Source organism: Labrus mixtus, chromosome 6, assembly GCF_963584025.1.
Source record: "Labrus mixtus chromosome 6, fLabMix1.1, whole genome shotgun sequence".
Classification (NCBI taxonomy): Eukaryota; Metazoa; Chordata; class Actinopteri; order Labriformes; family Labridae; genus Labrus; species Labrus mixtus.
This window is the reverse complement of record NC_083617.1, coordinates 14904001-14918407: the sequence shown is the minus strand read 5'-3', so window position 1 is coordinate 14918407 and position 14407 is coordinate 14904001. Positions and strand designations below refer to the sequence as shown.

At 39.2% G+C, this 14407-nt stretch overlaps 2 protein-coding genes across 4 annotated transcripts; one reads left to right on the top strand and one right to left on the bottom strand.

Annotated features, from left to right (window-relative positions):
* Window positions 1-1498: 1498 nt before the first annotated feature.
* nphp1 (nephronophthisis 1) lies at window positions 1499-11060 on the bottom strand. 3 transcript variants are annotated; one of them, XM_061040195.1, is made up of 20 exons: window positions 10383-10715; window positions 9670-9731; window positions 9379-9439; window positions 9029-9162; window positions 8684-8876; window positions 7887-7988; window positions 7377-7477; window positions 7233-7281; window positions 7020-7107; window positions 6023-6117; window positions 5735-5863; window positions 5433-5507; window positions 5143-5253; window positions 4872-4954; window positions 4410-4486; window positions 4177-4276; window positions 3248-3360; window positions 3079-3152; window positions 2854-2898; window positions 1499-2698 (listed from the first exon to the last, which is right to left on the bottom strand). In XM_061040195.1, the coding sequence occupies exons 1-20, from the start codon at window positions 10446-10448 to the stop codon at window positions 2420-2422; spliced, it is 2037 nt and encodes a 678-aa protein (XP_060896178.1). In that variant the 5' UTR covers window positions 10449-10715; the 3' UTR covers window positions 1499-2419. The 3 variants fall into 3 exon arrangements, 1 of the variants encoding a protein (XP_060896178.1); XR_009673286.1 differs by having other exon boundaries at window positions 2605-2698; window positions 4177-4256; window positions 10383-11060; XR_009673287.1 differs by having other exon boundaries at window positions 2605-2698; window positions 4177-4253; window positions 10383-11060.
* Window positions 11061-11180: 120 nt separating this feature from the next.
* Window positions 11181-13677, top strand: zgc:65997 (uncharacterized protein LOC794398 homolog). The gene is made up of 4 exons (XM_061040196.1): window positions 11181-11545; window positions 12164-12341; window positions 12514-12608; window positions 12747-13677. The coding sequence occupies exons 1-4, from the start codon at window positions 11219-11221 to the stop codon at window positions 12936-12938; spliced, it is 792 nt and encodes a 263-aa protein (XP_060896179.1). The 5' UTR covers window positions 11181-11218; the 3' UTR covers window positions 12939-13677.
* Window positions 13678-14407: the final 730 nt, after the last annotated feature.

Below are 14407 nucleotides of genomic sequence, written 5' to 3'. Positions count from 1 at the left end.
GAAAGCCTAACTGTTTTAATTGTTGACCTGTCTAACTTTAGCCAAATAGGAAACAAAGAACTCAATCATTCTGTGTTAACGTGATGTATCTATGTAATTACAGCAACAACAATGAACAATTTGACAGGCAACTTCTGTCACCTGGGTTGCTTTGTTTATTGCTGCTTCTCCATATTTTCTTATTTATTTCCTTGAGGGCTACCCAGATTTCTTCAACAGTTAACTACACTCCCCGGTCATCACTGGCACTGTCACCATGACAACAGCGCTGGAATGTGGAAATACAGGATATGATATATTATTCAGCCGCAAATGCTACCCCAAAGACAGGCAAAGTGTGTTAGTGTGTGTTTGTGCACAGTTAGGAAGATTTGGGTTAGATAGTTAAGGGGGACATTTTGCTTAATGGAGTAAGAGGTTGTTTGATGTTGAGAGGTTAAGCTGTGGGGAAGTTGTGGTTTTAGTTTTATGGTGAGGAGAAGAAGCTTTGGCTTATAATGTGGATGTCTGAAGTGATGCTTGAGAAATGGTCTTTCTGGGTCCTCAAACATAACAGGAACACTGTGTGGTCCCGTTTTAAGCTCTATTATATATTGTTTTCCAGAATAAACATGAGAATATCAATACACTTTTAAATCAGTGTGATTAATGTGAAGCTTACACAAGCAGGTAATACAAACTTAACACAACAAGCCTTCTGGGTAAAAATCTGTCTCTAGCCCCTTCACTCACAAATAACACATATCTCTCTTCTAAGACAAATTGAAAATATTGAAGGGTAAAAACCAGAGGCTGTTTTTAAAATATCCATAAATGTTCAGGGTGTGGCTGCTGGTTTGATGCCGATCCTGAATCTATTTGGTGCATGTCATGTCATTTTCATGAATGTAATGCTATTAGGTATGATTCACAGTAACGATCCACAGCTAAAACACTGAGCCCAGAACGTCACCAGGACTTTGCACAACATTGAGTGGGAAACAGTTGATTGTTGCTTTTTGTTAAAGGACTGTTTGAACTAATGACTAATGTTGAATCATTGATTCACCTTAATGTTACTAATCTTGTGATTATCCGAGCCTGTCTACGCCCGGACTGATTCCAACCTGTCACGCCCGGACTGATCCAACCTGTAACTGCTCTCGTTCTTTTATACCCGCCTATAAAAAGACGCCATGCGCACACACACAACAAATGTTGAACTAGTGGGTGGAGATGAATAGAGCAGCTCAGTGACCAGTCAGATGACAGGGGTTAGAACAAAAACAGTTTTTAAAAGAATACTAATTACAAATTTGAAAACCATTTGGCCATAAATAGCTATATCAAAACTTGCCGATAAGTTCATGCATCAAGTTGGTTCTATTATCACAAACATCAGTTTCAGTATCAGTAAGTAAGTGTAACTCCCTCATTACTCTTACCTGTTTGAGTGTTTACTTTAATAGCAGCAGAGTGAACTCATGGTTTCGTTTAATAAGGAGCTCCAGTCACAATGTTTGCATTGTCTGCATTCACTCAGCCTTTTATTCACAACTATTCAGGCAATAACATTTGGCTCATATGACATGATCAGTGTCTATGAATACAAAAGTGGGTTTGTGCAAGTACTGTGTATTCTGCATGTGTTGGTGAGAATTGTGGAATGGTCCCCCACATTTGCACGGATAAGGCGATATTTCTTTGTGATTGTCCACAAATACCAAGAAAATATCAGAACTACTCTCTTTTTACAGATTCTAAGAAAATTTAAAGAACCTAGAAATTAGTATCTGTTCCCAGAGGCATATTGCTGCATCAGAAGGTGATTGAATATAATTGCTGATGGGTTTCAAGATTGTATGAAAACCAATGATGAATTGATCCTGCTAACAAGTATTTTCTGTGTACACTAATATCATTGATTACTGTATGCCATGGAGTATGTTTTCCAAAAAGAATAAAAAACATCTATTAATCACAAAGTTACTCCATACCAATGAACATGAACCGCTTTTTAAAATGTGCTCCCTTAGTTGGCAAAAATAAAGCATAAGCACTCAAACAGAACATCCATTTCTGAAAATGTTATGAAGAAAAGCAGCAAATTGAAAAAAAATCTTTGGGCTTTTGAAAATTTGCTTGGGCATTTTCACAATTTTTGATATTCAAAAGGATACATTTTTTGGCTGTATCATGGGAAAAAAGACCTTAATGGTTCATGAAAATAATATTGGTTGTTATCCTACTTTACAGTAAAGCAGCAAAAATATTGGATAACACCGGCCATTTCCTTCAGGTTTACCAAAAAATTGTCAAGCACTTTTATTTTAATTTTGTTATGAACCAAAGAAATGACTGGAATGCATTTCATTACTTTTCCTACATAAAAAAAAAAGAAAAAAAACTTCAAATTGTACCTTCCCTAAAAGAGTTGATGTCACCGAACCACTTGGAGAAGGTCAAAGGTCAACTCTGTGACATCAAAGGCAAGATGCTGATTTATGGGTTCAACAAAGAGCTCTTGGCCTCCCGATTGGCCCGTGGTTTGCTGGCTTTCCTTGAGAGCGTCCATGATGGAGAAGACAACTCTGGCCCGCTGCTCCTCAGAGGGCGGGTCTGCCCAGCGATAGCAAGGAAGTGAGGGCGTGTGGAGGAGGAAATAGGTGGAGGACATGTAGATTTTACTGAACTCCTGTTTTACATAGGACAAGTCTCTCTGCAAAGACACAGAGACAAAAATAACATTAAGTATGTTATGAGCTGAGGATTTATGCACACATAAATACATCCTAAAAAGACCAGGTTACTCATCATACTGTCAGCACCATCTAGAGTAGACTCCTGGTATCACACACACACACACACACTGACCTTCTGTGCTCTGCTCATGCTGGTCTCAGCACCCAGCCAGGCACTCTAAAAAAACAAATATGTACATTTACTGATATTATTGATTGAATTTTGTTAAATTAAACAATTTACAAACAGTAAAAAAAGATCACCCTGGAAGTAAGAAAGAATTCTGTTTCTGTTTCATTTCCTTTTATCCTTTTTTTTTAAAGGCAATTATGGGAAAGTGTGACTATGATGACTGACCCTGAGAGCATCCAGCAGGTCAGGTTCGTCTAACAACCTCGGGAAGGTAGCAAGTATAGGTCTGCATATCGGATCTGAAAAAGAGAGACATTTCATTTAAAAGGCTTTTTTTTCCTATGAACCATGAGTATCTGAACTTTGTATTTGAGGAAGTGAAGGCAGATCATACCTGCATTCTGCATAGTTGGCCTGTCCAAAAGAAGTGCATCCGCCAGCAGCTGCCTGTGCAGTGCCAGCAGGTGTACGCAGTTCAGACTGTGCAGCAGAGTGTCTGGTAGGAGACTGAAAAGGGATAAAAAAAAACATGTCACTCACTATTCATGTACACATGCATAAGTCAGAGATTGTCGTAGTACTCCACAGTCACTCTGAACAACCCAATGCTAGAACATGGTGTTCGTTAAGGCCAATACATGACCAGCACAAAAGTAAAAAACAAAACAAAAAAACACCATTCAGGCTCAGATCAGGCAGGCCATTTCTCTCATTCATTTCCCTTAGGTGTCTCTATCATTGCTCTTCGTGGGCATTGAACCTTGGGCCTCTCACTCTGGGCAACTTCGGAATAAAGGGTCAAGCTCCTACTAGGGAGTTTTGTTCCAGAACCGTTGCTGTGCGTGGAGGTCAGCCCAACTATAACTAGTTGGTAACACTCCATCTCCCCCACCGACCCTGGCTCCTTACACGTCTCAAGAACCAGTCTGGGCAGCCAGAGATCTGTATACCCACCACACACCTACCATTGAGCTCCCACCTGGGTCTGGCTCCAGAGCAGTGCCCCGGTTTCCCTTTTCCAGCGGACTCTTTCTCTTGTTGCCGCTTCAAAGGGATTTGCTAAATCTCTATTAGTCTTGACCTTTCCCCAAAACAAATTGGCCTTGGGAGACCCTACCAAATGTTAGTGCCCACGACAACACAGCTCCCGGGTTCACAGGGACACACAAAACCCCATCACCACATTAAGGTGGCGATTCTTGGAGGTGTAAAAGCAAAACCCCAAGGAAACCTTGGAATGATTCATTGTTACGGAATAATGTGATAGAATCAGATTGTGATGTTCTCAGGCTCTGTGTTTTTTTCCCCTGCTGATCCTCTCACCTGAGCTGCGTTCTGGTCCTGTTGTTTGCAGATTTCAACTTTATGATGAGTTTCGGCTGTCGCCTCGCCTGAAGCATCTGCTGGAAAACCCCAGCAGGTGCTAAAAGAAGAAGAGACACACTGACTATAACCATAACTTCATTTTAAGCATATGTCAACTTTCTCTTCCTAAAATTATTCCGCATAGACATTTTGTGAATTGACTTAATTTAACAATGAGTGCGGCTTCTTACATCCTCGAGTGACTGTCGCCTCCACTGCTACGTCCTTCTCATAGGGTGTGCCACCATTCACTGGCAGCTCATAGGTCCTACACACAAATCAAATCAGATTTAAAAGAATTAACTGCAAACTATCAAGGTCCACATCTATTTAACATGTTCATACACCGAGTGTGGTAGGTGTATTATATAAGTAACCCTCTCCTTCATTCAAACTCTACTTTAGAGAAAATGTGGGTGCTCTTTAAATTTAAATTGTGTTTTTATGTGTTGGTTTTATTTTTATCTGCCTGTCTAAAAAAATACAATACAGAGTGTGTCTGTATGGAAGTGTAAATACTGTTAATATTCATATTGATTCTTCTAGAAAAGAGTATGTACAAAGCAGTGAATATTTTTGTGGATACAATACTGTGTGCACTGTATGCACCGATATACACTTGCATGTTTGTCATTGTGTAATTGTGTGTGTACCTGTAAGGGATCGGGTTTCCAGAGTCATCAGTCAGTTTTAGGAAAGCCCAGCCACAGCTCAGGTCTCCTCTCTCACCTGTGGACTAACACACACACAGGCTGCTTCTTATAGTCTCTCTGATTTAGTTCTGCTGTTATTTCCTCCCATGACAACAACAAAAAGGTTTTAAACATCACTGTCCACTATCTGTGTGATTCTGTACATCGGATTTGCACCAATTTAATCTTATCCCTGTGATGTGTGAGTCTTAATGTGTATGTTTTTCCTTACATTCCGTATAAAGGTAACTCCCAGTTCAAAGAGGATACCAAGGTCGGGAGATGCAGAATTGCAGCGCAGGAAACACTCTCCATCCAGTAGGGTGGGTAGGATACCTGTCACCTGGGGAAAACAGATTACAGATCAGCCAGCACAAGATTTAGTTCAGTGCTGTTGTTTTATTTTTCTGTTCAGTTTTTCAGATGCCAATATGAGCTAATTGTTAGCATTGCATCTCAGTAATAACCACCAGAGACAGTGCAACAGTCTATAACCTTTTGTTCACACTAATGTAAACATACCCTTGGTGAAAAAGTCCAGGTCTTTGGACTTTTGGGGTTGTATGTTGCCCTCACAGTGTGGATGTTACTTAATACCTAAAACACAAAAACACCTTAAATGAAAAAAACATGGGATTAAACAAGACAGTGATGTATAAGAAAATAATCTGAACGTTTGTCTTGGGAAAGTTAAATATGATAACAAACCAACATGGAAATAAATCATTCATAAATTATTTATAAAGAAATGATTTTTTCCACCGCAGAAAGGTTTGCAGGATATGGAAGTGGAATGGAAATACAGTTCTATATATACAACCAACCTCGATTCCATCAAAGGCACATAGGCGGATGTGTCTGCTCAGGACCTGAACTCCAACCCCAGGAGTAGGAATCATCCGGCAGCTCCACAAAGAGAAGCAAACACACGTCCTGACCTGCCGAGCTCGGACCTGTGAGACAGAACAGTAGACTGACGAGTAAACACAAATATGAACTGTTTGTGTTCACAAATCAAATTCAGTGCTGACTGATTTGGAGTGATTCTACAGATACCCTACAAATTACACACACACACACACACACACTGAGAAACAAAGGGGAAGTCTTACCCTGCCAGTGTCGGGGTCGAGGAAGAGGTCACTAAAGGAGAGTTTTGATTCGCTGAGCTTCGGCTGAATGTAGTGACTTGCTCTGTATGTTGCACCTAGAAAAAGACAAAACGGTTACTGCCCTTAAATCATACTGTGTGAAGGACTAATAGAAACTGACACCAGTGATAGTTGTAGTGGTAGAACAAAATGTGAGCTAATAATGCAAAATTCTATATCTGTGCCTCTGCTTCTATCTGCATTACTCCTACCTTTAGTTTGTTCCTAAACAGACATATAGTGTAATATTGGTAAGACAGCTCATGAAATGCAACACATAAAGTGGATCAAACGCCAGAAATGCAACAACTGAATCCCTCTTGACACAAACCTCTTTGTGGATGGAAAATGTTTAATCTTCATAAAGGCAGTTTTTGTAGCAGGAACTGTGCATTAAGGGTATGACTTGTTCATGTGAATTGTGTCCTGCTTTTTGAACTGCTATATATTTTTAAAATGTGCTTTGCTGCTTTTTTTAAAGTTGTATATGTTTGGGCCGTTATTTCATTGGACAGCTAAATAGAGATAGAGAAAATGTTGGGAGGAGAAAGTGGAGGGTGACATGCAGCACAGGGCTGAGTTTGGAATCAAACCCACGGTCGCTGTGACAAGGACTATAGCCTCTGTACATGGGGCGAGCAATGTAACTACTAGGTCATCCAGTGCAGCTGTTGTAGATTTGGATGCAACTTTCTTCCAAGAAGTTAAGAGTTTAAGGATTAGTCGATGAATCAAATGACCCCAAAAATAATTAGCAGCTATCTTTATTAAACAATTGAATTAAAATCTAATTTCAGCTATCTTTTAAACCACATCCTCTGCTTCCAGGCTACTTAACTGGTAATATTTGACACTGGTAAAACTACAGAACCCTTGACTCATTAGCGATCATTATTTAGTGAGAACATTTGAATTTTAGTTTGTTAGTGTGGATGCTTGATTGAGAGTGTATACTGACCTTCCTCCACCAGCAGTTTATTAAGAGTTGAGGGTCTGAATCCTGAAGGTATAGCCCCCATGGCAGAGAGCACATCTGTTGCATCAATCTGTCAGACACACACACACACACACACACACACACACACACACACACACACACACACACACACACAATGCATATGCAATTAAAAGTAGCTAAGAAGGAGTAGTTGTACAGTTTGTAGGTATTTACCTCAGTTAACGCCTTTCTCACAGGACCCCAGTTGGACAGTGAAGTACCGCTGTTGAGGAACAAAACATTCAAATGTATTTTATTGATAATTACATTAATTAGAAGAATCTTTTGACCATATAAAAGTAGGTCATATAGGAGAACCGTTGTTTCTCTCTGTCATCAGTCAGTTCCTCGCTCTCTTCCTCGTCCTCTGACTCCTCCTCATCATCTTCATCATCCTCATCTTCAACACCAGAGCCCATCTGAAATTATTTTAGTTTTTATTTCCCATATTCCTACTTTCAGGAATTAACGGTGACACATAACAATTCTTCCAAATCAAATGAACACAAGAAGATGTCTACTTACTCTCTCTTCAGTGAGTTAATAATTAATGATAAAAGTTTACTTGTTTTCTTGTGTGTTGTGTTTAATGTATGGAGAAAAAAAAAGGAACTACAAATCCCAGAGTTATTATAGTGGCAGACTTGTTCTTAATTTAAAATGGAGAAATGCTTAAAAATAATGAAGAATCATCAGTATACAACAAAGTTGGATTAATGTCAGTCATTGCTTTATTGCATTTTATACTAAACCTGTTTAATTGAATGCTTGTTTTCATGAACAGTATAATACTTGACTGTGATTCAGATTTTGAAGCAGGTTCTGTACCTTCAGGTAGGTTTTAGGAACCACTCCTCTGTTGCCTTTAGTGTCCTGAGCCAGCCACCATCCATCTGCTGTCCTCCTGATAACACTTAACACCTCCCCTTTCTGAAAACGTACGCGAAGAACAAACAAGTCATGCAGATACGCATTACATTAGTGTTCCTACCAAACTCTAAATGTACCTACAAGGCTGTGGACATATCATATGTATTGAAAGAGCACCCTCTACGGAAAATATGCAGTTCTTACAACTGCAAAACAAAGTTGAAAGGAAAGTTGAAACAGTATTTCTTACGGTAGACTTTATAAGCAATGCCTTCTTAAAGTCATCTTCGCTTATTGTATCCCACGAGTACTGATGCTGTAAAATAAATGCTATGTTTGAAAGCATGTAAAGCAGCTTTTTCATCTAGAAAAGCAGTTTTGAAAATGTGTAATGGACACTGAGGTAAAAATACCTTTTGGTAGAATCAATGAAACAAGTAAAAAGACCCTGAGCTCCCAAATCTTAAATTCTTCCTCGCATTTAGTGATGTGGTACACGCAGCTCTTGGATCATCCAGCACCTGGATGTGAACTTAAAGTTTATGACTCGAAATACCTTCAAAGTAAATTTTTATCTGGGTAAATATTGATCTACCAAGACTTCATTGGTTACAAATTCAAGAAACATGCAGCTGGAAGGACCCTGCTAGAGTAATTTAGCTGAAGTCTGACATTCCTATAGACGCCTTCATGTTGTTAGCATGAAGTCTAACTGTGCATCAGTGTATCTGTTTTGAAAACAAGCACTTTTTCACCTGAACAGACAGATCTCCTTCCTGTTCTCCTTTGAACTCACTGAGGACTGTGTAGAGGCGAGGTTCTGACAGAGCAGCCGGTTTCCCAGCTTCCGTCTCATCTTCATCATCATCTACATCATCCTCATCATCACTGTCTTCATCATCATCACTGTCTTCATCATCATCCTCACTTTCTTCTTTTGAAACAACGCTGTAGATCAAAATGTTAAAATTCAGGCAACAACAATAAGAAAGAGATTATATATATATTAAAGAAGAGGGCATGTATAAAATGAATCCAATGATCATAAACGAGCTCTAGCATCCTTTTGTTTTTCTCTTTGCAGTAAATGGGTCACTAACCCTGCAGCAGTACTGGGTCCTGGAGGTGAAAGCTCCAGAGAGAGCACATTTATGCGCTCCAAAAGGTTCTGCAGTCGTCCCTCCTCTTCCTGTTTCCTCTGATCATAATTCCCCACTGGTGCCGGCTCATCAGCCTTAAAAAAGCAACAAAATATGATGTCAATGTAACTGGTTTGTAAAGTCTATTTTACAAGAACAAAAACAATATACTAAGCAAGCAGTACTCTGTGATATCTGGATTTCTTTTCAAATGTTCAAAAGTGCTTTAATTGATTTGTTTCCAAAACTCCACAGTCCATGACCAAATCACAAAGCTGCAAACCTTAACAACTATCTGTTTACTGACTAACCTTGGTCAGATTCTTCAGGGTCCTCTGTGTTTTCTCCGCAGATAGCTGCAGCTCTTGACATCTGTTTTTGAAATTCACATTAACAATAACATCAAACCCCAAAAGCATTACTTTAAAAAGGGCGGTCAAATTCACTACTGGTAAATCACGATAGTGTGAAAAATGGAATTGAATGAAAGCAAGCAAAGCCAATGTCCATACAATAGAGAGCTAGTTTGGATGAGGCAATAGCCTGAAAAGGAAAAAACAAGTAAAAGAATGCATTGCTGAGGATCTTTTACAGGCGCTTACCTCCTAAATGCCTCTTCAGTGGATCCACCATGACTGTGCACAGCCTTTGTCAGACTGTCAACCTGTTAGAAGAACGAGGAATTAATTCACAGTGAAAACAAGACATTCAACCTTGATTTATATCTGTAAATATACAATGTAAATCATCTGTGTTTTACATTACACTTCTGGTAAACACATACTATATATTCTAGATGTGTTCAGGGTAAAATACAGACCCGCTTATGAGTCTGTCCTTTGTATGCGTTTAAGCCCTCCAACAATCCAATTGAAGTTGATAATCATTTCTTTAATATCTTAATTTTCCCCTACTTCTGACTGAGCACTTGATTTAACAAGTTATAATGCCTTTCTAACATTGTGCTCTACAAAATGTGTCTTAGACTCATCAGTCAAAGGAATTTAATTTGGTATACTCTTCTCTTTTGCCTTTGTTTACATGGCGTACTGAAATAAACGTGGTAAATAGACTAAGATGCTAAGCACATCTAAATATTCAGACTTTGTTGTAGAAAACTACAGTACAGATGACCACATCTGATTCACACTCGGCTGTTGAAGGAAAAAGTACATTTGAGAAGATGTTTTCACAGAATTGGATACAGAGCCTCTGATTTAGAAAAGTTAAATCTGTCTGTTCTGTGTGTGACATTAAAATCTAAGTTAAAACATAACTGTGTGAAGAAAACAAGAAAAGCCATTCAGCAACAAACCTGCTTTTTTATTTCGTCAACTTCTCTTTGGGCGAGTTGAAGAGGTCCTTTTCTTTTAGGTGGCATTTTCCCTGTATTAAAAATCCATGGGCTCGCAGCTTGCCTAGCTAGCCAGCAGACGCTACACTTCCTCTGGTCGCTAAGCAACCGGGATCCGCTCCGGGCTCGACCAGGTTTAAGGATCGTCAGTAATGACCAATTTATTTTATTTTGTATTGGTCGTTTGTAAACATATTACACTATTTTAATCGTGTTATTGGTGTATTTAAAGCGCATAATGTTTTTTATCAATCCAAACAATTTTACAATACTTCCTTTCAGGATTCATTAGCGTTTGAAAACTCGGTTTCCAGTACATTACCGCCACCTGTTGGGCTGGAGTGGAATAAAAACAATCACTGATACATTTTCCTAACCGACCTAATACATTTAAAATCGAATTAAACGATAGAGAAAGGTTTTTAAGTTTTTTTTTTGTATAAGGCACTCTCATGCACTCTAATGAACGATAATAAGCCGACTTGTGTAAGTGCTTCCATTGTGACTAACAGAGGGCGTATCTACCTTGTTGTGAAACATGCTGCCTTCAAGTTATCATGTAAGTTTTATATAGATATATTTTCGAAAGGTTAGAATTGGGTTTTTTTTAAACACACTTTAGCACCGTTGTAGGCAAATGGATTAAGACACTCACGTGGCCTTTAAAATGTACTTGTCATAAAGCATCCTTCTCATCTCTCTTCAAAAATACAAAATTACGATGTTTTGGGGGGGACCTGAAGAAAGCAAACACAAAATTATCTCTCCATTCACCTCCAGTGTAGTCATTAACTGTCATGGCTGCCCCCATTGCGCTCATTCAAGGGGCCAGCAGAGGACTGGGGCTTGCATTTTGCAAACATATCTTGAAAAGCAAAAGCCCAGCTGCCGTTATAGCAACATGCCGAAACCCGGACGGAGCGGGGGAGCTTCGGGGCCTGGAAGTCCAAAACCCGGGCAGACTGACGGTCGTCCGGCTGGACGTGACCCGGGAGGAAGACGTCCAGGGGGCTGCGGAGTGGGTTAAGGGGAACTTCGGTCGGCTGGATCTGATCGTCAACTCCTCAGCAATGCTTCACCCCTCCGGGAAAGGAGAGACCAGCCTCAGAGATGTTTCTGCTAAGGTAGCCTAATGCTTTGTAAAAGGTCAATTTGAGCACCTTTGTCATCCTGAAAGGATTAAGTAAAATATTATCATGCCTGGTGATACTAGATTTGCTTGAAAGCATCCTTAATATAGTATGTATGTATTGTGGCGTTAGTCTGCTGAAACTAACAACTGAAGACCAACAACCGTGATTACGAAATGGCTCCTTCGACTGACATACCTGTAGGCTGTCAGTTCAATGTCAGGGGAATTATCCTGCAAAACCTGCAACACAATTCTGGCAGTTCATATTAACTGATTTCCCATCGGAAAATGCACAGACCTGGTGTGACAAGTAGGCTACCTTAAAGGTAGCAGACAATGCATTGTATGCAATCACATTAATTCAAAAAATTGGGTTTGCCTTCTTTAATTTGTCAGTCCTACGCCGCAGAGGACAACAGAAAATAAACAATTAATGCTGAATTGTTAAATATCGGATTTATTCCTTCATATGTCATGGCGTCATGGAAAGAATAATTTGGTTACTTATCACACCCATCAATTCCTTCATTCCTCTCATCTAAATTCTCTCTATGCACCTAAATTGATTAAAATGATTGATCTTTGATGACTGACCTCTTTTCCCTATCAGGGCATCATCTCTACCTTGACGACTAACACAGTGGGTCCATTGGTCATGGCCAAGTATTTTGCCCCCCTACTCCAGAAGGGTGGAGGTGGTTTCGGACAGCAGCCTGCAGAAAAAGCTAAGCAGCACAGTGGCATCATCGTTAACATCACAGCCAAAGTTGGATCGATTGGGGACAATGGTAATGTGTCGCAGTTATTGGGGGGAAAACCATTTTTAAATATCCTATAGTGTAGAAACCAGGGGAAATGGATGCATGAAAAGGGTCAATTTGAACCCTTAAATACAGAATAAGTACCCTCATTTTAACATCTGTGGTAATGTGTGCACATTAATGTTTCCTATCTCCTCAGGTCTTGGTGGCTGGTACAGCTACAGAATGTCTAAAGCAGCTCTTAACATGGCTACCAGGAATCTGTCTATAGAGCTGGGCCGCAGTCGACCAAAGGTACATTTTATCATTCTTCTATCTTTTCTTTTTTTTTTTTTATCTCTGGAAGTATCATTAACAAGTAGTGGAAACACAGTAGTGGAGATGATCAGTAACCTATTTTTTCTTCTCCCTTGTTTCCTGATTTTTTTCCAGGTGGTATGCGTGTCTTTACATCCAGGAACAGTGAACACAGATCTCTCCCGCCCCTATCACAGGAACGTACCCGAAGACAAGCTTTTCAGTACTGAACAATCTGTGAAATGTCTGATGAGCATCATAGACACACTAAATGTCGAAAAGACTGGCAAGGCATACAACTGGGATGGCTCTGAACTTCCTTGGTAGAATCATTAAATGGAAAAAGAGTGAGATGAATGAACTTGACTGTGTTCTCACATCACCTTTTACACTGTGCATTAGGCTGGACTTTATTTTGAAAAGTGTCCTCAATTGAGACTAGGGGAGTCAAAGACAGAGAGAGACTTCTTTAACTACCTCACAGAGTGCTAAAATAACCTCTGATATTTATAATGATAAAGATTCAAGATTCAAGATTTTTATTTGTCACATGCTCATACAGATGTGCAGTGAAATGTAAAGCCATCACATAAAGACCATATGTTGCCTTAGGATACATTGCTATGCTAATGACCAAGTGTAGCACATCATAGACACATTTTTGGTTGACCATTGATAACAAACACTCACAATTACATTCTTGACTGTAGTTTTAAAAGGGGTTTATCTGCTAGATGATCTTCTGAACATGCTTATAGTTAGTGACTTCTACCTCAACTGTGTCTTGAAAATTTGGTTTAAAGAGTGGAGGTCAGCATATTTCTTAAACAGGTCCAGTCCTGACTTTTCTCACACTTTGGATTAAGTTTGACTTGTAGAATCCAGTCTTAATGCTATGCTAAGCTGACCGTCATCTTACAGCTTTAGCTTTGTGTCAAGCAAACATGAGAGTGTAACTGGTCTTCTCATCTAATTTTTGATAAGATAGCTAATAAATGCGTATTTCAAAATAGACCTTAATTTATTTTAATGTGAATGAGATGCCTTAATAAATTTCAGAAAGGTCTTGCTGTGTTGTTACTTAAATATGGAATAAAATGTTTTTTTGCTGTGACATTTGGTGAGAGAAGTCATGAGTAACAGCTTTAACCATAACGTTGTTTTCTTGAAGATTGTTTCATTAAAACATCGCTGAAGACAAAAAAAGGAATACATACTGTATATAGAGCAGCACCTGGGGACTAACTTTAGCTGGAAGTGTTTTGGCCAACATGACTGATCAGTCTCAGTGGGTCTTCTGTGTTACCCACTTGGATTTCAACACTTTTTCTCAAAGGGAGGAATATAGTCACACATTTCAGGCTTCAAGGGCTTCAAAACTGTATTCAAAATGTACAAATTAAGACTAATTTGTGGATCCTTGACATTTGTCTTGTTGTTGTACGGAGGTGGTTTCAGGGGCAAAGTAGCAGGTGTTGTTTACAGAAAACCAGGAGAGAGAATGTTTTGAGCATAGAGGGCTGCTTTTAATTGGCCTGATTGACTGAACTCAATCCTGTTAAGGGATTTTTACACTTTTTTAAACGTTGACCTGATTCTTTCCAAGTCTGGGTTACCAAGTTAATTTATTAGACTGTTGTTACAACTTTGTTGTAAAGCCATGAATAATAATAACAATTGAGTATTTCAGAGTTTTCCTCGCATGAAAAAGCCAGCTCATCTTTTGAACTGCTAGAAAAAAATTCGTGACATTTCTTTCAATGACAGATAAAGCTCCTTTAACGACACAGATTATT

Excerpts from the sequence above, each read along its gene's own strand:
- zgc:65997 (XM_061040196.1), top strand. The coding sequence starts at position 11,219 with ATGGCTGCCCCCATTGCGCTCATTCAAGGGGCCAGCAGAGGACTGGGG. Across the intron at positions 11,546-12,163 it reads TCAGAGATGTTTCTGCTAAG|GGCATCATCTCTACCTTGAC; the intron begins GTAGCCTAATGC and ends TTTCCCTATCAG. Across the intron at positions 12,609-12,746 it reads TGGGCCGCAGTCGACCAAAG|GTGGTATGCGTGTCTTTACA; the intron begins GTACATTTTATC and ends ATTTTTTTCCAG.
- nphp1 (XM_061040195.1), bottom strand. The coding sequence starts at position 10,448 with ATGCCACCTAAAAGAAAAGGACCTCTTCAACTCGCCCAAAGAGAAGTT. Across the intron at positions 7,282-7,376 it reads GATGACAGAGAGAAACAACG|CGGTACTTCACTGTCCAACT; the intron begins GTTCTCCTATAT and ends GTTCCTCAACAG. Across the intron at positions 5,508-5,734 it reads GTGCCTTTGATGGAATCGAG|GTATTAAGTAACATCCACAC; the intron begins GTTGGTTGTATA and ends TTTGTGTTTTAG.